Source organism: Trichoderma evansii, assembly GCF_050947405.1.
Source record: "Trichoderma evansii strain SZMC 28006 chromosome Unknown GGI43scaffold_5, whole genome shotgun sequence".
Taxonomy (NCBI): Eukaryota; Fungi; Ascomycota; class Sordariomycetes; order Hypocreales; family Hypocreaceae; genus Trichoderma; species Trichoderma evansii.
The window spans coordinates 1-18538 of NW_028145201.1; the positions used below are offsets into that span (position 1 = coordinate 1).

Sequence of the window (18538 nt, forward strand, 5' to 3'; positions counted from 1 at the left end):
ATAATTTAATATATTTTATTATTTTATATTTTTTTAAAAATAATTATAAATTTATTATTTAAAATTATAATAATAATATTTTTTATATTTATATTCCAGGTAATTTAAAAAATAAAAATAATAGTAATATATTATATAATTATAATTATAATTTAAGTAAGTATATTATATATTATTATTTTTATAATATTTATATTAAAATTTATTAATTAAATTTAAATTAAAGCTTTTATAATTATTAATATTATTATTAAATATTTTTATTATTTTTTTTAAATATTATTTAATAAGAAATTATTTTTTAATAATATATTTTATTTTACTTTTCTTATAATAAGTTTTAATATAATATATATTTATTACTTTAATAACTTTTTTATTATTTTTTTATTTTTTTTTTATTATTTATTATTATTTAATTTTATAATTATATATAAAATTTATTAATTTATATTTTAAATATTTTATTATTTTTTAATAATTTTTATTTTTTTATTAATAGTTTTTTTTATTTATTTTAAATATAATTATTATTTTAATTTATAATTTAAATTAAATTTTATTTTCTTATATTTTAAGTATTTAAGTAATTTAAAATAAGTCCTCTTATTTACACAGATTAAAATTCTTATTTAAATAAATATAACGTATATAATTAGCTAAGTTTACCTTATAATTTTAATTACTATACCCCTGTATTAAAATATAATATAATATATTAAAATATAATATTATTAATTTAAATTATATTATTTTAAATAATAAAAACTATTAATTTATTTAAAAATATATTTTTTTAATATTTCTTATAAAATTTATATATTTATAGCTTATTAAAGGTTACTAGAATAACTTTTTTAATTTTTAAGGAAGCAGTAGTAAGGGCAGCAAGTCTTATAAATTAACAGCTTTTAGCTCCCTGAGAGTATTCTCTTATAATTTTATTTCCTTATAAATTTAACTACAATTATAAACTTTTAATTAACTAGAAAAAGGTCCAGGGCTGGCCTTAGTTACAAGCCTAGCCTTAAACCTAGCTTAATTTTATATCTTTTTTAACCTTAAATTATAATTAAACTTGTTATATATTTAAATTTAAACACTATTATAAAAACTGCTAGCTTAGCTATAGTTATTATAAGGCTTATTACTATTATTATTAATTTTCCTTATTATTATTAGTTTTAAAAATTAATAAAATAATTATTTTTTTATTATTAAAAAAATAAAATTAATTATAAAAGTTTTAAATAATATTAAAATTATAAATTTAAAATAAAAGCTTTTTTATATTTTAATTTTTTTTAATTAGTAAAATTTTTATAAAAATAATTAAAAAATTATATTAAAAGCTTAATTAATTACTATTAAAAGTAAATATTTTTTTTATAAAATATTTTATTATTTTTTAATTTTTTTTAAAATAATATAAGTATAAAAAAGAGTATATTATTAAATAAAAGTGCTAGTATAAGACTTTAAATAATTAAAAAAAAAATTAAATATAAAAATATTATAATAATAGTAAAATAATACTATTATATAAGAAAATTAATAATTATATAGCTAATAATTATAAAAATATTACTTAACTAATATTATTATTAAATAAAATATTAGTATTATTTTATTTATATTTAAGTAATATTTTAATTATAATTTTTTTTTTTTATAAATATAAGATTTATTATATTATAAAAATAAAAAAAATTATTTATATTAAAAATTAAAAAAGATTTAATATTTTTATATATTATTTTTACAAGATTATTAATTTTTTAATTAAAATTATAATATTATTTAATAAAATAATATATATTTTTTTAAAATATAATTTAAAATATAATTTTATTTAAAATTATAAGTAGCTTTTATTATAGCCTAGCTAGCCTTAAACTTAACTTTATTTTTAATATAAATAATATATTACTAGGTAAAGAATATATTTTTTTATAATTTTAAATTAATAATAAACTTTAAAATAGTACTAGGCTTATTTACTACAGCTTTAATAATTATAGTAATATTAAAATTTTCTTTAGCAGCTTTAGTCTTATCCCTGGCCTTATTATTATTATTAATATTATTTTTATTTTTTTAATATATTTAAATTTTATTTTTAATATTAATATTAATATAATATATATAAAACTATTACTAGCTACTAGGAAAAATTATCTCTAGGGTATTTTTAAAAATTATTTTTTTATTTATAATAAATATAATTAATACTAATATATAAAGCTTTTAATAAATTTAATTTAAATATTTAAAAAATTAAAAAAAAGTTATTTTTTTTTATATTAATTAATTTAAAAGTAAAGTTAATTATTAATTTTTAATTTATAATACTTATAATTTTAAAAAAATAAAAGTTAAATTAATTAGTTTTATAAGTATTATTAATCTCTAGAACTTTAAAAAATTAATATTATATTTTTTTATATTAAAAATAAGTTTATAAAATACTTTAAATTTTATTATTTTTATTAAGCTTAATATAATAATAAAAATTATTATTTTAAAACTATTTAATTTAAACCTAGGTAATTAATAAGTTATTAAATTTTTTTATTTTAATTTTTTACTTATTATTATAAATATTTAATTAATAAAAAAATAAAACTTTAATACTATTAAATTTTTTTAAAATTTTAAATATTTCTTTTATAAAAAACACTTAATATTTAATTAAATTTTATTTTTATTATTATTATATTTAAATATAATAATAATATATTATATATATTAAAAGATTAAAAAATAAAAAATAATTATAATTAAAGCAGTTTATATAATATAATTACTTTTAATTAAATTACTTTATTATTATTACTATAATTTTAAATAAACATTTAATTTATTATATAAAGCTTTTTTAAATCTTAGTATTTATAAAAGTAATATTTTTTACTTAGTTATAAATAAAAATAATATATATTAGTATTTTAATTTTATTAATTTTATAAAAGCTTATTCTTTTTAATTTTCTTATAGCAGCGCTGTTTTTATAATAAAAAGCTTATAGGAAAGTTATAAAGTTATTAAATAAGTTATATACTACTAACAGCAGCAGTAACAGGATTTCTATAATCTTATTAATTTTTTTAATATTTTAAAAGAGTTATAATTTTATTTTTTTATTAAATTTATAAGGAAATTTATTAAGCTTTAGCTAAATTACAAGGTCTAGACTTGTATTTTTAAAATTAATTTCTTTAAGTAAGGTAGTGTTAGTAAGCTTTAATAACTATAGCGGGAATAGCAGGCTATTAGAGAGGCTTAATTTTATTATAAAATAACTTTAAAAATAATATTAATAATAAAATCCGGCTGTAAATGAAAAAATAAATAAAAATAATAAAAATTATAATATTTTATATAGTATTTTATTTACTTACAGGGTAATTTATTAATTTATATTATATTTAAGTATATAAGTGTAAGCAGCGGGGTATATGTAAGAAAAAACTAGGCTAGCACGGGCTACATTTATTTAAATAAGAATTTTAATCTGTGTAAATAAGAGGACTCTAATTTAAATAGCTTTTAATAATATTAATAGTATTAAAATTAATAAAAGCCTGTTTTAAGCTATATATAATTATTTTAAAAAAGATACAAGATTAGTAAAAGTAATTTTTTATATTATTAAGTAAGAGTATTATAAATAAGAGCACTTATATAAGAAGTATTAATACTTAGGTGTGCAGGGGTTGTCCTAGCTATAGTATATAAGTAAAGCAGTTATATTATATTATAATAATATAAGGCTAAGCTAATTAAACTTATATTTCTAATATAGGAAAAATGGATCATAAGCCTGCTAACTACAAGCTAGTATATCGTCCAATAGTCGACGAGCTACTCCAGCGCAACAAGTACCAAGATTTCAATCCCAGACTGCTAATTCAGACGTCCATCTCACACTATGTATAGAAAATATGCGACTACCGTGCACAAACCTTGGCCTGATATGCCAGAGTTGCTGGAATGGACTTCACCATCTACCGTCGTCAGTGCGTATCCTTATATACTGAATCTAGATTTATTCATTCTGAACCAAATTTCAAAGTTGCCTGCGCCGACCCTCGCTGTGATCCTCAACAGTTTATGCAAGGAAAAAGAGGCGGTAAGTTTCACACTTATTACTATCCTTAGGTATGCCTCCTCGTTGACGCACGATACTGAGTTATGGATATACAGAAATTGCCGCGATCCGAAACCTAGGCGGTCAAGCCGAGATTAGCATTCACGATGTTGCCACCCTTGACAGCGAGTTTCAGTTCAAGGAGCTAGTGATCGTTCACCACACGGATTGTGGCGTTACACATCTGACGTTGGAAGGCGTCTATGAATATCTAAAGGAGAATCTCCCTAACGCGACTACAGAAGAGTTAGAAGCATTTCCGATCCATCTTTTCTCAAAGTGCGTTCCCTACTCTTACGCTCCTAGTTAATGATTCTTTTTATCAATTTCTGTTCGATTTAACATAACAATAACTGTTTTGCGTCTTTGGAATGGAAGAAGGTGTGAGACATGATTTGGAAGTTATACGAAAGTCGCCCCTTATCTCCGTAAAGAGCTGAAAGATTCGGTCAGAGGCTTTATCTTTGATATCAAGACTAGACTTTTGAATCCTATCTTGTAAGCTACAATGGATGGAATTTAAGAAGCAGATAAATGTAAATTAAATTCCAAAGTAGGTATATTATATACAATCACTTTCCTTGATATACACGATTTTTATTTATATCGCTTCAAGCCATCAGCCTCCTCGGTAACAAAATAACAAATTAATTGGACTATCAAGAATCTCGTTGTCTCAAATCTGCTTTTGACATTCCTGCTAGAAGCTATGCTGCTGTCCTATACCACGCTTAGTCTCGTGAGGCCTGTCTCTTGGCTATTACTAATTATTGAAGAACCCGCCACCTGGTGGCGTATAAAGGGTTAAAAAGGAAACTATACTCGAATATTTGCTAATCAGCAGCAAGCGACTCATAGTCAGAGCCCACCCTAAGCCACCTTGATCTAAAAAGAGCAAAAATTAGCCTATATTAAATGCCGTGAATATACGGAGCTCTATGCTACTAATTAATAATATCTACACAAACTCCGATGCGTCTCGCAGGTTAATGTACAGAAGAATAACTGATCCTTGGTATGCCCTGTCATCGATTGGTTGGGTCTAGCGACCTAATACTTTCCTAACAGTCGCACGCGTATATAATAACTTCATTGGCCAACTCAGATATTCTCATCTGTCTGCATTCAACACTAATAACCATGGCATCTCCAACTACCAACCCCTTCCCCACTTTCCCTTTGATGGGGATACAATTTCCCTCTTCTCCTCTGGTCTTATCTTCTTATGAATATGCAAAGAAATATTCCACCCCAGGGGTCTTGAATCACGTTCTGCGAAGTGCAGCCTTTTGCCTTCTCCTGCAGAATAAAATGCCTGAATTTATCAAGCTGGGCGACGCGCTTGACACCGAGCTTGTTGTTGTCAGTTGTCTTCTCCACGACCTCGCTTGGACCAAAAACAAGGAACTTGTGACGAATACAAGACGTTTCGAGGTCGACAGTGCCAACCTCGCTCGTGATTTCATCGACGCAATACCAGAAAAAGATGCCAACTGGAGCAGAAAGGGTCGCCGCATGCAGATTGTCTGGGATTCCATCGCGCTGCATACGATGGAAACCTTAGCACCATGGAAAGAGCCCGAAGTTGCGCTTGTCCACTACGGCATTCATGGCGACCTTCTTGGGCCGAGCCTGCACCTCCTTGGACTGCCAGATGACCTACCGAACTTGAAGAGGGTCATGACAGACGAAGAATTCAAGGAAATTTCCAGCGCGTTTCCTCGAATGCATTTTGCAAAAGAGTTCAAAGAGATCTTCTGCGGCTTATGCAGGGACAGGCAGCGCTATACATTCGACAGTGGTGTTATGGACTACGGAAAAGAGTGGGGTTATGATGGGAGGGGTACTGGAAAAGAAGAGTTCAACAAGGTAGTAGAGGATACTCAGCGTGCTAAGAATTTCTATGCTCTGATGAGTTCGATCGACCAACTTGCAGATAAAGCATAGTGTAACGTCCTGAGCTGCGCACAAGCATAGGGTAGGCCTTTGTACGTTTAAGTCTTGAACAATGTTCATGTTCGCAGAGAAGAAAGGTTAGATTAATTAGGCAAATCTTAGCTACGTAGTGAATACTAGAATCAAATTGCTTGCTGCATCGACGCTATTTCAACGACTAACTATCTGGGGTATGATGGTTGTTAGGGTTAATTTGTGTAACAGCTTGCAGCAAAGTGTCCGAGATGACTTTCACCTGAAATATTCTCCTTATATGCCGAAAAAGCTACTGATCATTGTTCTGGCGTCGCGAATAACGCCAAGACAGGTCTTCTTTCTCAGGTGGAGTAGACAACTATGTATAAGTGGTGGAAGGGTTTGGATGTATCGCAACCTAATGCCTTATGGTGGATAAAGCTGTTATGTGCTGCGGATTGAGTTCAAATTAGCCAGTACTTATGATAAATTATAATTAATTTATTAAAATACGTCAATGCCAATCAATAAATTAGTTTTCTTTTAGTATTACAATATATATTTGTTTTACAATATATATTTTGTTCCTCTTCACGGTCTTCAGCCCTTTCCTATCTTCCATGTTATCCATTATTACCACCAAGTTCCTTTACTTTTTGCTCGGATTGCTCCTTGCACTTGTTACTGGCGTGTACTGGTTATAGAGCCGCACGCGGCCGTAATCGTGAATTTCTTTTATCTTGATTTACCATTGGTTTCAATACAATTATCATCTACAACAGAGGTAATCGTCTTTTTGTAAGCGTCAAATAACACAATTAGGAGAAATCATTGTCAGCCGGCTGGACATTGCACAGTAGTAATTTGATGGATAGCATCTTAGGCAGAACCGACTGCCTCGTCAAACAAAGCCCATCTTTGCTACAACAGTTAAAATACTATATCTAGATAGCTGATACGGCGCCTACACTTTGCGCACATTGTCTATGCGTGGTTTCGGGTTATGGTATGCTTGTAAAGTATGAGTTCATCGAAGCTCGCCCAATACTCCCATGCAGTGTAGGGTCTCCCTAGACTACTCTCCTCTTCGAGACGACCTGAGTGTATAGCTTGTAGTATTACTAAGTAGGATAATTCTTTATCCGTGCAGCCATTACCTTTGCCGTTCCAATGCTTACAAATCCTGGTCGCCAAGTCTTGCTTTCACAGACGCGGCATTATTTCAAGCGAATAAATATACTGGCTTCTGGTATTTTCTGTATCCAAATTCATCTGATTCTCTTAAATCCCGGATTTAGTTATATTTGCTTGTTTCTTAAAGAAAACTTAAGCTCATGCTGCAAAATGTCAAAACCGATGCATTCAGCAATCATCTGGCCCGAAATGTTTCTACCGGGTATGACAGATAACTTTGTTAGTAACGAAATCATTGTCAAGGACATCACGGCCACGCAGATCTGGGAACAATTAAGTGACGTTTCAAAGTGGCAGTCGTATTACAAGAATTGTGAGCAAATCACCGAGCCAGAAAATGGACCTCGATTGCAGAAGGGCGATGTATTCAAATTCAGCACGTTCGGGCTTCCTGTCTTAACATGTACAGTTGAAGAGGCGGTTTCTCCCAGACCAGGCAATGCTGGCCGCCTGGCGTGGTCCACAAGGCTGGATGGCGACCCGAACGAGAGGATTGAAGTTTATCATGCTTGGTTACTAGAAGACCTTGAAGGAAATATGGCGAGGGTGTTGACCCAGGAAAGTCAAATCGGCAAGCCCGCCGCAGAGTTGGCGAGAGCGAAGCCTAACAGAATGTTGCTTGGCCATCAAGACTGGCTAGATGGATTGGTCAAGGCGGTGAATGGAGAGGTAATTGGATTGACAAATCTGGAAAGTACATCATCTCGAGCACACTAACTGCCGTAGTGGAATGAAATAATATGTGTATTAGATTGTATGTCCCTAAGATATTGGGTTGTAGCTATTTGATTGCCAATTTGCCTTATTCTACTTCTTTCTCAAGACCTAGTGCTTTTTTATAAGCAACAGGATTTATACAGCTACCTATATTTATGTCCCCTAATGCTAAGTTTATATTATATCCGTTCCAATGTTATTCTACATCAATGCAGACTTTCCCAAGGTTCTTGCCTGCTTGCAAATACTCGTATGCTTCTTTGAGTTGGTCAAGTTTGAACACTCGGGAATCGATAATCGGCCGAAGCTTCTCCAGGTTGGCTTCAATGGCAAGACACATAGCCTCCATTTGCTGCCGACTACCCACTGAGATGCCGCGGGCCGTGTAATGTTTGAGCCATGGATCCAGTAAGTTTGGTACTTCCGCCCCATTGCCTTCGCCACCAACAAAACCAACGACGCTCATAGTGCCATCAAGCTTCAGACTCGCAACACTCTGCTTCATTGTCGATGCTCCTGCAACCTCGACGACGAAATGTACGCCAATTCCTCCAGTCAATTCCTTAGCGACCTCTCCCCAATTTGGTGTCTCTTGATAATTGATGATGTGGTCGGCGCCTAGCCTTTTAAGCAGCTTGGCCTTTTCGTCAGAGCTTGTTGTTGCGATCACTCTAGCGCCAACTGTTTTGGCAAATTGTAGGGCAAATATGCTAACCCCCCCTGTGCCCTGTGTTAGAAGCCACTGGCCCGCTACAAGGTGCTTGGCTGATAATCCAAATAGAGCGTTCCAGGCAGTCAAAGCGGCGCAGCTAAGAGTTGCCGCCTCGAGGAAATTCAGGCCATCCGGCACTTTTACAAGTCCTTGCTCATCAAACGCGCCAATTGAACGCAGTGTTCCGTCGATTGATGCACCAAGCCCTGAGTCTGCTGACTGGGCGTCGATCGACCCCGCCAAATGTCGCTGGTTGAGGATCGTAACAACCTTGTCCCCTGGCTTGAATCGCGTAACACTTTTGCCGACCGCGAGGACCGTCCCAGCTCCATCAGATCCAGGAACAACATTGGGCTTTTGGGAAAATGGATATTTGCCAAGAGGAATTATAATGTCGCGGAACTAGAGATGGGATTAGACGGTGATTATTCGAACAATGCATTAACAACAGGGTCATACGTTCAGCGAGGCCCCTTGGACTATTGCTGGTTATCAGTGTGGCTCTATGAACTGGGGGAAGCGGCGCTTACTTTTGACAAGCACTTGGCTGTCGGAAATTACAGGTACTGCTTCTTCTGTGAACTTTAAAGAGTCTAATCCATCATAGCTAGTGACCCTCCACTGCTTAGATGTCTTAGGAATCGCTTCAGCCATATTGCGGAAATAAGCTTATCCGTTGAAGATGTGAGATGGGCGCTGTGGTCAATGAAGATGAATTCTGCAACGGGTACTTCTGGACTGGATGGAATCTTCGCGTCAAATTATCGGCAATAGAAATAAAGCCAGACACATAGAGTTTTGAAAAGATGACAAGAATCGAACACATCTATATACAAATATATACGATGTATTTGAGTTGCTGATTTTGTGTATGTGTATAAGCTGATAGGCTATGGATAGCGGGGCAACTTGGCTCACCATGACGCTGTGGATTATTTGTCTATCCAGCTTATAAAGCAATATGCGTCTCCTTCCCCTCGCACATCATATCTTTCAGGCTGTGTGGTGAGGCTTGCGATCTTCCGGGATCGAATTTACTAGCCGTATATGGTTACTGGCGCCTCAACCACGGTGGTTCACGGTCTTGTACGGCGCTACACGGCGATGCACGGAGTTCCACAAGTATCTAAACAACGAGAACTGCGTATAATAAATAGACGCATTATAATGAGTAAATTTTCAATTCATACTCAGATATCATTAAATTACCACTTAATTGTTCCAATTTATCTTGAAAGTTTATAAATCGCGCGCAGAATGGCAGCGCAAAGATATGAGAACAGTGGCGATGCCGCCATGCGAACAAGCCTTGGGGAGCCGCTTATATTTCATTTCTCTAAACAAACTATGAATTCTCGAATTTTTAAAGCATCTATGGGCGAAACACTTGCAACGTGGGATTTTGTAAACATAAAGACCAGTGGCATCCCTACCCAAGAAATAAAGGAGCTATACAGAAGGTAAGTGGAAAGTTAAGAGATACGGACATCACTGTGTAGTATCGCGTACTACCCTGGCAACCCTTTTGATTCCAAGTTCCTGTTGTCTGACGAAATATATAGATGGGGCGAACATGAGAATGGCTTTGGGATGATACTTACGGGTAACATTCAGATCAGTTTGACATTGCCACACTTGCAAGGCGATCTCATCATTGATGCATCTCATCCTTTTCATGGGCCACGCTTCGAGGCTTACAAGGAATTGGCTTCAGCTGGGAAAGCTGGCGGCTCACTTATGGTAGCTCAACTATCTTATGCAGGACGACAAGCTCTAGCTGCAAACTCGCGCACCACAGCAGTTGCACCGTCTGTCGTGCCCTACCGTAAGCTTTGATGAGACCCGTAAACATTTCCTTCTTAGTCGAAACCTTGGTAACAAGTAGTTTGACAGCCACGGACGCACAAAATGCAATGTTTGTGACAACACGAGAGGCAACTCAAGTAGATATCGACATCCTGATCGAAGGGTTTGTTCACGCAGCGGAGTACTTGGAAGCTGCAGGATTTGACGGAGTAGAGCTGCACGGCGCCCACGGCTACATGATCGCACAGTTTCTATCGCCACGCACAAACAAGAGAACGGACAGTTATGGCGGCTCCTTAGCCAATCGGATGCGCTTCTTGCGAGAAATCTCCGAGAAAATCCGCACGAAGACGTCACCTTCCTTCATTGTTGGTGTCAAACTCAATAGCGTCGAATTTCAAGAAGGTGGTTTCGAAGTAAACGAGGCTGCTGAGGTCTGTCGCGTGTTACAAGATGAGGTCGGAATGGACTTTATTGAGCTAAGCGGCGGTACGTTGGAGAAAGTAGGCCATGAGTGGACTAAAGAGACGACCATAAAGCGTGAGGCTTTCTTCCTCCGATTTGCCGAGCTAATCATTCCTCACTTGGGCAAAACAGCCTTGGAGCGCCGCACTAAAGTCTTTATTACCGGAGGGCTGCGGACTATCAACGCCATGGCCAGAGCACTAGATATAGTCGATGCAGTTGGTATTGCTCGCCCGGCTGCCCAAGAGCCCTGGATCGCAAGGGATCTCCTCAATGGGAGAGTTTCGGGCGTAGTCAAGCCAGCATCGCCCTTTGACAACGATAGTGCTCTCGGACTTATCTTGGCTGGTGCCCAGATACAGCAGGTAGCTTCTGGTTTCCAGCCGTTTGATTCAAGCAATGAAGAGGCAATCAAGTCCTTTCTGAAGGACAAGGAGGCTCACGAAGCGGCCGCTATTAATGATTACGCAAGGAAGCGTCCGTGGTTTCCCATCGTAAATTCCGCTAACAGCACACCATATAAGAGTCCTTAACAGCCCATGAAGCCACAACGGCAAGAATTAAGAGAGAATTGTTAAGGGTTACTCCATACGCTAGGACACATAAATATTGTAGCTGTCTCAAAAAGTGCAATACCGCTGTTGCGTTACCTTTCACTATAGCATGAGTAATAGCAAGCATGTGAATGTTATGCGAAAATATATGCGGTGCGCACCTATTTAAAGCTGCCGTTTGTTAAGTCTGGACTGTGTGTGGCGTTTTGATTACCAGTATATGGAATATGGAATACACGGCTGCATGTGAGTTTAGTGCTTTTGTGGCGCGATCTAGCCGTTATCGTCAATAATTCAACTCTCATTCGAACACTGAGTTTACGATTCAAGCCCAATACTGGTTGTTCATGGGCCATAAAACAGTAAATCTGAGGAAGGGAAGGCGGACTATGTCCAGCACAGTATCATGCTTACAGTTCAATTTCATCATTTTGTAAGTCGGGGCGGAATTATGGAAAAAGCGGCGGAGATCATATCCTGGGCAGCTTATTAATCCTTGAGCCTATGACTCAAATAATGTACTCCGTACCCCTTCTCGCATTAAGCTTACCAGCTTCATAATCTTAATCGTCTCTTACAAAGCTTGTGAGATGGAAGTGGCATATCAAGTGAACAGGCGAAAAGGTCTGAGATGGACACAGGTAATATTGATAGAATTAACTGACCGACTGTATAGCCTGCGACTTATGCTTCTTTAAGAAGATCAAATGCGACATGTTTGAACCAGCCTGCTCCAACTGCCAGCTTTACAAGGCAAAATGCAGTACAACGAGAGCTCGAAAACGATTCAAATCCGTTCGGCCACAGCGAATGGAATCGTCCAGATCTCCAATAGCCCCTGATGACCCGGCCATCAGTAGTCAAGATGGGTATGTAGCTTGAATGATACTTCGCAAATGTGCTTGACTTTGGCTAACTACAACAGGACGAGTATCGAAAATATTGAATCGCGGCTTATTCACATAGAGAATCTTATGGAACAGGTCATCGCTGCAATTACGACGGCTCCGGCCGCTAGCCAGTCTCAAGAGGGACCGTTGGTGATGGCAACAGCACCGCCATCCTTCCCATTACTGCCACAATTTCTTCCAGACGTGCCTCCAATTCACACTGACAATGAATTTAACCCCATATTAAGTCAACCCTCTAGCATGACTCGGCCAATAGATTTGGCTGCATGGGAAGTTCCAGCTTCGGACATAAGGTGGACTGACTCATATCCGTGCATCCCTCCTTTTGAAGAAATCCACCCCATCATTGAAAACTATTTCACACATATAAACTCGCTGATGCCGCTCTTCTCGCGGATGTCATTCTTCCAAAAGCTACACAGCTATTACGCATCTGAGTGTGAAAATCCTCGAAAGACATGGGCAGCCATCAATATTGTCCTGGCACTGGGTACCCGCTTGCCCATCTCACCATCTGCTGATTTCGACCTAAAGTATGAAGATAGCCAGGTAACCAAGTATGTCGAGAATGTCCAGTCTGTTCTCTCGGAGCTAGTCACACAAGACGTGGATTTGCTTAGTGTGCAAGTCATTCTAGGGCTAGTCATAATTTTTAACAGCCTGAAAGACTCAAGTCCTGCAGTGGTACTTATTGGGACAGCAATTCGCCTCGCCCACCGCTTGCGCCTCCACAGTCGCGATCACCAGCAAAATGATTGCCCAGACGAGGCCCTGCAACGAAGCCGTGTCTTTTGGATTGCTTACATCTTTGATAAGGATATTTGTATTCGCCATCATACACCATCAGTTCAAGCCGACGACGATATCGATCTACACCTCCCCGTTGATATGCCTCCTGATGGAGCTGGGAATGTATACGCCAAAGATGGCCGTTTCTTAGTCAATTTCTTCCGGCTCCGGCTGCAGTTGGCTCATATTCAGGGGCAAGTGTATAATCAACTCTTCTCCACGCGGGCCGTCAAGATCACGCCACAGGAACGCCAGACACGCGTTGCTCTCCTCCACAATGAGCTAGAGCGCTGGAGATTGACAGTCCCATCTGAATTGCAGGCCGATGCCGTCACGGAGCATGCCAGCCGCACAGAACTTTTCTGGCTCTGTATGACACACTTCTCGTATCTCGGATGTCTGGTTATGATTCATGGGATGTGGAGCCACGATACTGAATGGCGGAAGCGACTGAAGCCTTCGGTCACTAGAGGTGACACCGCCGGAAACATCGATCGCTCTAAATCACTTCCGCCCCTCCCTAGAGGCTGGAAATATTGTGTGCAGATGAGTAGACACTGCATGACGATGATGTACCGGGCTCCCCTGAGCGATTGTAGTGTATGGTAAGCCGGCAGAGTAAAACCCAAGACCAGACACCTACAAGACCAACTAACGAGATATGATAAAGGACGAATGGATGCGCCTACTTCTCGGCCTTGATGATTATTTTGGCCAATCTCTTTGAGAATCCCATGCATGAGTCGGTGGGCGATGACTTGCAACTGACAAGCTACGCTGTGAGGACTTTTGATGAAATGAGCGACGTGTCGGCAATCGTGCAGATGAAACGTTTGAACGTAGTTGCTGCCGAGCTAGACCGTCGTGCGAGGTTATTGGTCAAGAATACACAGCGATTTATCGCAGTTAATGGGTCCTCTCATTTAGAAAGACGCTATCACTTCGAGATCGGTCAGGACTTACCGGCTGGTTTGCAGTGGGACTGGGGAAACGAGGGTGTTGAAGCCTGGCCGAGTATGGACGTCTCCTTGGTCAATTTAGTAAATCTTTATTAGAATAGCGAAGAACCTTTATTTTTTGGCATATTTACAACAACAAGAAGTTATTTATATTTTTATACCTGGCACAAGTTTCCATTATAAGATAACCCTTGTCGACAATCTTACTTTATTTCAGGCTTCTTAAAAATTGAGGCAGCTTAGATACTGTTTATGGTGCTGGAATAGCTTAACAATCACAATCTAGAGGAATTCATTAAAACTTGAACACCAGTAGTTGTCTGCCTTGGATCTGTTTATTAATCTTGGCGTATTAAGCTGTTGAGAATTCTGCGGCACCGTTTTGGCTATTTGTATAGCAAGGGATATTTGGCTACGATATTGTTACATAGCTTAGACAATCTGTACTTGTCCTTTAATATTGCATAGATAATTGAGCTAGGGAGTATATGGTATACGTTAAATTTGATATAACTATCCATTGAGTGACGCGGCACTGTAAAATGTGGACCCTGGGTACAAATACTCCCATCTCTATCTCCATTCTAAGTTACTTTATAAATTTATATTTTAATATTTATTTTAGCCATTTTCTGTATAACATGCTATGCTAGGAGTTGGTTGGATTAAACTCTTCGCTAAATACATAGTCGGTATACCCCTTGCAACTCTGTGCAGTGTAGAAGCTTTCTCTGTTGTATGGAGTCAGCTTAATACCTTGTTTGAAACGGAATACTAAGTCTGGATTGGATATATATAAACGCCCAATTCCGATAATTACATTCTCATTAGCATATATGGAGTCCACTGCTTTCAAGGGAGTAGCCTCCGGCAATTATAACGGGACTTGCGCCATTATAAGCATCGAGGATTGGTCGCAGCTCATCAAATGATTGAGTGTCAATATTTCCAGATACTCGCAGTTCAACAAGATGTAAATATGCGAGGTTGAATGATTTCAATTGTTCGACAAGATAAGTATACTGCGGGACTGGGTCAGTCATTCCCATGTCTTGGAATGTGTTGTAAATAGGGGCACCCACATAGGAAGTATCAGTACCTAGGTGTGCAGGGGTCGTCCTAGCTATATTGTATAAGTAAGGCAGCTATATTATATTATAATAATATAAGGCTAAGCTAATTAAACTTATATTTCTTATAGGTTATAAGCCTGGCTTTTATTAAAAATTACTAAGTACTTATACTATTAAATTAGCTAATAACTAATTTTACTAGTTCTAGTATATTTTACTTTAAATATAATTAAATAATTTTAACATATCTTATTATATTTTATTATAAATATAAGTAAATATAAAAATAGTTAATAATTAAAAAACTAATTTATTTAATTAAAAATTTTATTAATTAAAATTACTATTATTTAATAATTTAATTATAAGACTAAGATTTTAATAATAATTTTAAAAATAAGGCTAAGAACCTGAGGTAAATTAAAAAAATAAAAATTAAATAAAAACTAATAATAGTTTAAATATAATAAAATAACAGACTCTTAAATTAATAAATAAAAATTTTAAAAATAACAGGATAATTAATATCTTATTATTATTAAGTAATATTAATATTTATAATTATAAAATTTATATATTATAAATAAATTTAATTTTAATTTTATAATATTTAGTATATAATATATTATAATAAAAAAGTAATATTAAAGATAATATTATTATTAAAAAATAAGATATTTTAATAAGCCTAGTAATTAATTTAATTTTTATTAATATATTAAATTTTTATTTTTTTTTATATTTAAATAAAAAAAAAATTATTTAATTTAAAAATAATAATTAAAACTAGTTATTAATTTAATAAAAATATAAATTTTTTTAAATATTTATAATATAAAAAATAAAGTTTTAAAAAATTAATTAAAAGTTTAAAAAAATAAATAATAGTAATATATTAAAATTTTAAAAATAATATTTTTAATTTTATTAAATAAAATAATAATTAAAAACAATATAATTAAAAAAGTATTTTAATAAATTAAAAAAGAATTTTAAGAATTTAAGTTTAAAGTATTATAAATAATATATAAGAAGTAAAAAAAGTATATTTTTATATTATTAAAGTTTATTTAAAAATTTATATAAAAAATTAAAATTATATAAAAAAAGTTTTTATAAGCAAGTAATAAATATAAGCTTTTAAATAATTATTTTATTTTAAAGTTTATTAATAGCTTAAGTAAATAATATTTTATTTAATATATAAATTTTTAAATAAGTTATAATATAAAAGTATTTTTAATATTAAATAATATAATATAAAATGCTAAGGTAAAAAAAATAAAATAAAAAAGCAGTATACTTAATATATAAGCTTTAATAACCTAGAAAAGACTTGTATTAATTAATAATAAAAACTTAGTTTTAATAAAAATATTAAAATATATTTATTATAGTAAATCAAGTTATATAAAAAATAGCTATTATAATTTATTTTTTAAAAAAAAAAAGTAATAAAAAAACTATAAAAATAAATAAAACTAGTAGTTATATATAAGTATAAAATAAAAAAACTAAAAAAGTTTTATATTAGCTGTATTAGTAATAATTATAATAGAAAAAGATTTTTATAATATTTTTTAAGTGTAATAAAGTATATTTTAAGTATTATTTAAATTTTTAATTTTAATTATAGCTAGTATATTATATATTATTAAAATAAATTTATTTTAAAATTATTTTAGTTATATAATAATATATTTAATAATATAAGAAATTTTAAAATTAAAGTTAAGGCTATAAGTATAGTAATTTAAAAGTATATAAGTAAAAATATATTAATAATTATTACTTTTATTAATATATTTTTTATATTAAGTTTAAGGCTTAATTTATTTTTTATAACTTAGCTTTTTAATTAAAAGGGGAAAATAATAGTTTTATAAAATAGCTAGATTATTAAAAAGGGTATTATTAAAATTTTAGTAAAATAATTTAGAAATTTTTTTATTTTTTAAATAAATATATTACTAATATAAGTATTAGTTTTTTATTTTATTAATTTTAAATTAAGGCTGTAATATAATTATATAAGGTATTTAAGTAGTAATAATTTTACTTACTTAAAAAATATAATAAATAAAATAAATATTATTTAAAAATATTATTTTTATAAACCCTGCTTTTAAAAGAAAATAAAAAAAAAGTTATATAATAGTTAATTATAAGTTATTAAATATATAAAAAATATAATTTATATAAATATTTATAAGTTTTTTTATATTACTAGTTATAATAAAAAAAAATATTAAATTATATTAGTTAATAGTTATAATAAATTTAATAAAAATAAAATAATTAAAAATAAAAAAAGTATTTAAAAGTTTATTAAATATTTTATATAATTTTTAAAAAATAAAAAATTATAAAAATACTATTATTAAATAATATATTTAAACAGGGTTAAGGAATTTAATAATTAAAATTTTAAATTATAAGTGGTATAATAAAATATAAAATTAAAAGTTTTTTTAATAAAATAATATTAATTAAATAAAATAATAAAAAATTTTAATATTATTATTTATAATAAACTATTACTTATAATAATAAAAGGGAGTATTTTTAAAAAATACTAGTTTAAGATTTTTAAAATTATTAATTATTTTTAAAACTAAAGTTTATATAAAATACTTAATAAAATATTATTTAAATTTATATTTAATTAATATTTAAATATTTTAAATATTAAAATAATAAGTATAATTACCTAGTATTTTATTTTATAAGTTTAATAAAAAAAATTAAATAATAAAAAAATACAATATATTTTTTTTAAATTTATTAAAAATATTAAATACTATTTTTTAATTTTTAAAAAAAAAATAATTACTTTTTTAAATATATATTTTAAATTTAAAATTATTTTTTAATTTTAAATTATAATTATATATAATATTAAAATATAATAAAAAACTAGCTATTAAAAAAAAATAATATAAAAAATTAAATTTAATTTAATTTATAATTAAAATATTAATTTTAAAACTTTTAATAATTAATTTTAAATAATTAAAGTTTTAAAATAAAATTTTAAAGTATTTTAAATTTAAATATTTATTTTATAATTAATACTTATTATTTAATATCCTTATTTTTATAGCTTTTTTTAAATTATTAATTAAAAATATAAAATTATAAGTATTTTAAAAAATTAAATATAATTTTTTTTAAAATAAATAATATAAAAAAATAATAAAAAAAATATAAGTATTATAAAAAAATAATACTTAAAATTTAATTAAATTTAACTTAAGAATAAATATTTTATAAGAAAAATAAATATATAAATTTAAA

General features: G+C 31.4%; 6 protein-coding genes across 6 annotated transcripts; 5 read left to right on the forward strand and 1 right to left on the reverse strand.

Annotated features, from left to right (window-relative positions):
* Positions 1-3976: 3976 nt before the first annotated feature.
* On the forward strand, positions 3977-4460 carry GGI43DRAFT_381557 (uncharacterized protein; the record flags this gene model as incomplete). The annotated part of the gene is made up of 3 exons (XM_083203135.1): positions 3977-4019; positions 4076-4132; positions 4207-4460. The coding sequence occupies 3 exons, from the start codon at positions 3977-3979 to the stop codon at positions 4458-4460; spliced, it is 354 nt and encodes a 117-aa protein (XP_083062387.1).
* Positions 4461-5029: 569 nt separating this feature from the next.
* Positions 5030-6321, forward strand: GGI43DRAFT_399041 (uncharacterized protein). The gene has a single exon (XM_083205289.1). The coding sequence runs from the start codon at positions 5291-5293 to the stop codon at positions 6095-6097; it is 807 nt and encodes a 268-aa protein (XP_083062388.1). The 5' UTR covers positions 5030-5290; the 3' UTR covers positions 6098-6321.
* Positions 6322-7271: 950 nt separating this feature from the next.
* On the forward strand, positions 7272-8053 carry GGI43DRAFT_399042 (uncharacterized protein). The gene has a single exon (XM_083205290.1). It carries the CDS (start codon positions 7406-7408, stop codon positions 7970-7972), a length of 567 nt encoding a protein of 188 aa, XP_083062389.1. The 5' UTR covers positions 7272-7405; the 3' UTR covers positions 7973-8053.
* A 17-nt stretch (positions 8054-8070) lies between these two features.
* Positions 8071-9554, reverse strand: GGI43DRAFT_305797 (zinc-dependent alcohol dehydrogenase family protein). The gene is made up of 3 exons (XM_083201608.1): positions 9215-9554; positions 9144-9163; positions 8071-9086 (listed from the first exon to the last, which is right to left on the reverse strand). The coding sequence occupies exons 1-3, from the start codon at positions 9336-9338 to the stop codon at positions 8169-8171; spliced, it is 1062 nt and encodes a 353-aa protein (XP_083062390.1). The 5' UTR covers positions 9339-9554; the 3' UTR covers positions 8071-8168.
* A 329-nt stretch (positions 9555-9883) lies between these two features.
* Positions 9884-11612, forward strand: GGI43DRAFT_432556 (uncharacterized protein). Its single transcript, XM_083209594.1, has 3 exons — positions 9884-10144; positions 10247-10509; positions 10578-11612. Exons 1-3 carry the CDS (start codon positions 9942-9944, stop codon positions 11486-11488), a joined length of 1377 nt encoding a protein of 458 aa, XP_083062391.1. The 5' UTR covers positions 9884-9941; the 3' UTR covers positions 11489-11612.
* Positions 11613-12054: 442 nt separating this feature from the next.
* Positions 12055-14298, forward strand: GGI43DRAFT_399046 (transcription factor). Its single transcript, XM_083205291.1, has 4 exons — positions 12055-12133; positions 12186-12378; positions 12435-13814; positions 13880-14298. The coding sequence occupies exons 1-4, from the start codon at positions 12100-12102 to the stop codon at positions 14262-14264; spliced, it is 1992 nt and encodes a 663-aa protein (XP_083062392.1). The 5' UTR covers positions 12055-12099; the 3' UTR covers positions 14265-14298.
* Positions 14299-18538: the final 4240 nt, after the last annotated feature.

Excerpts from the sequence above, each read along its gene's own strand:
- GGI43DRAFT_399042 (XM_083205290.1), top strand. The coding sequence starts at position 7,406 with ATGTCAAAACCGATGCATTCAGCAATCATCTGGCCCGAAATGTTTCTA.
- GGI43DRAFT_399046 (XM_083205291.1), top strand. The coding sequence starts at position 12,100 with ATGGAAGTGGCATATCAAGTGAACAGGCGAAAAG. Across the intron at positions 12,134-12,185 it reads TCAAGTGAACAGGCGAAAAG|CCTGCGACTTATGCTTCTTT; the intron begins GTCTGAGATGGA and ends CCGACTGTATAG. Across the intron at positions 13,815-13,879 it reads CTGAGCGATTGTAGTGTATG|GACGAATGGATGCGCCTACT; the intron begins GTAAGCCGGCAG and ends GATATGATAAAG.
- GGI43DRAFT_399041 (XM_083205289.1), top strand. The coding sequence starts at position 5,291 with ATGGCATCTCCAACTACCAACCCCTTCCCCACTTTCCCTTTGATGGGG.
- GGI43DRAFT_305797 (XM_083201608.1), bottom strand. The coding sequence starts at position 9,338 with ATGGCTGAAGCGATTCCTAAGACATCTAAGCAGTGGAGGGTCACTAGC. Across the intron at positions 9,164-9,214 it reads CAGCCAAGTGCTTGTCAAAA|TCCAAGGGGCCTCGCTGAAC; the intron begins GTAAGCGCCGCT and ends AACCAGCAATAG. Across the intron at positions 9,087-9,143 it reads TCCAAGGGGCCTCGCTGAAC|TTCCGCGACATTATAATTCC; the intron begins GTATGACCCTGT and ends TCCCATCTCTAG.
- GGI43DRAFT_432556 (XM_083209594.1), top strand. The coding sequence starts at position 9,942 with ATGGCAGCGCAAAGATATGAGAACAGTGGCGATGCCGCCATGCGAACA. Across the intron at positions 10,145-10,246 it reads ATAAAGGAGCTATACAGAAG|ATGGGGCGAACATGAGAATG; the intron begins GTAAGTGGAAAG and ends CGAAATATATAG. Across the intron at positions 10,510-10,577 it reads ACCGTCTGTCGTGCCCTACC|CCACGGACGCACAAAATGCA; the intron begins GTAAGCTTTGAT and ends GTAGTTTGACAG.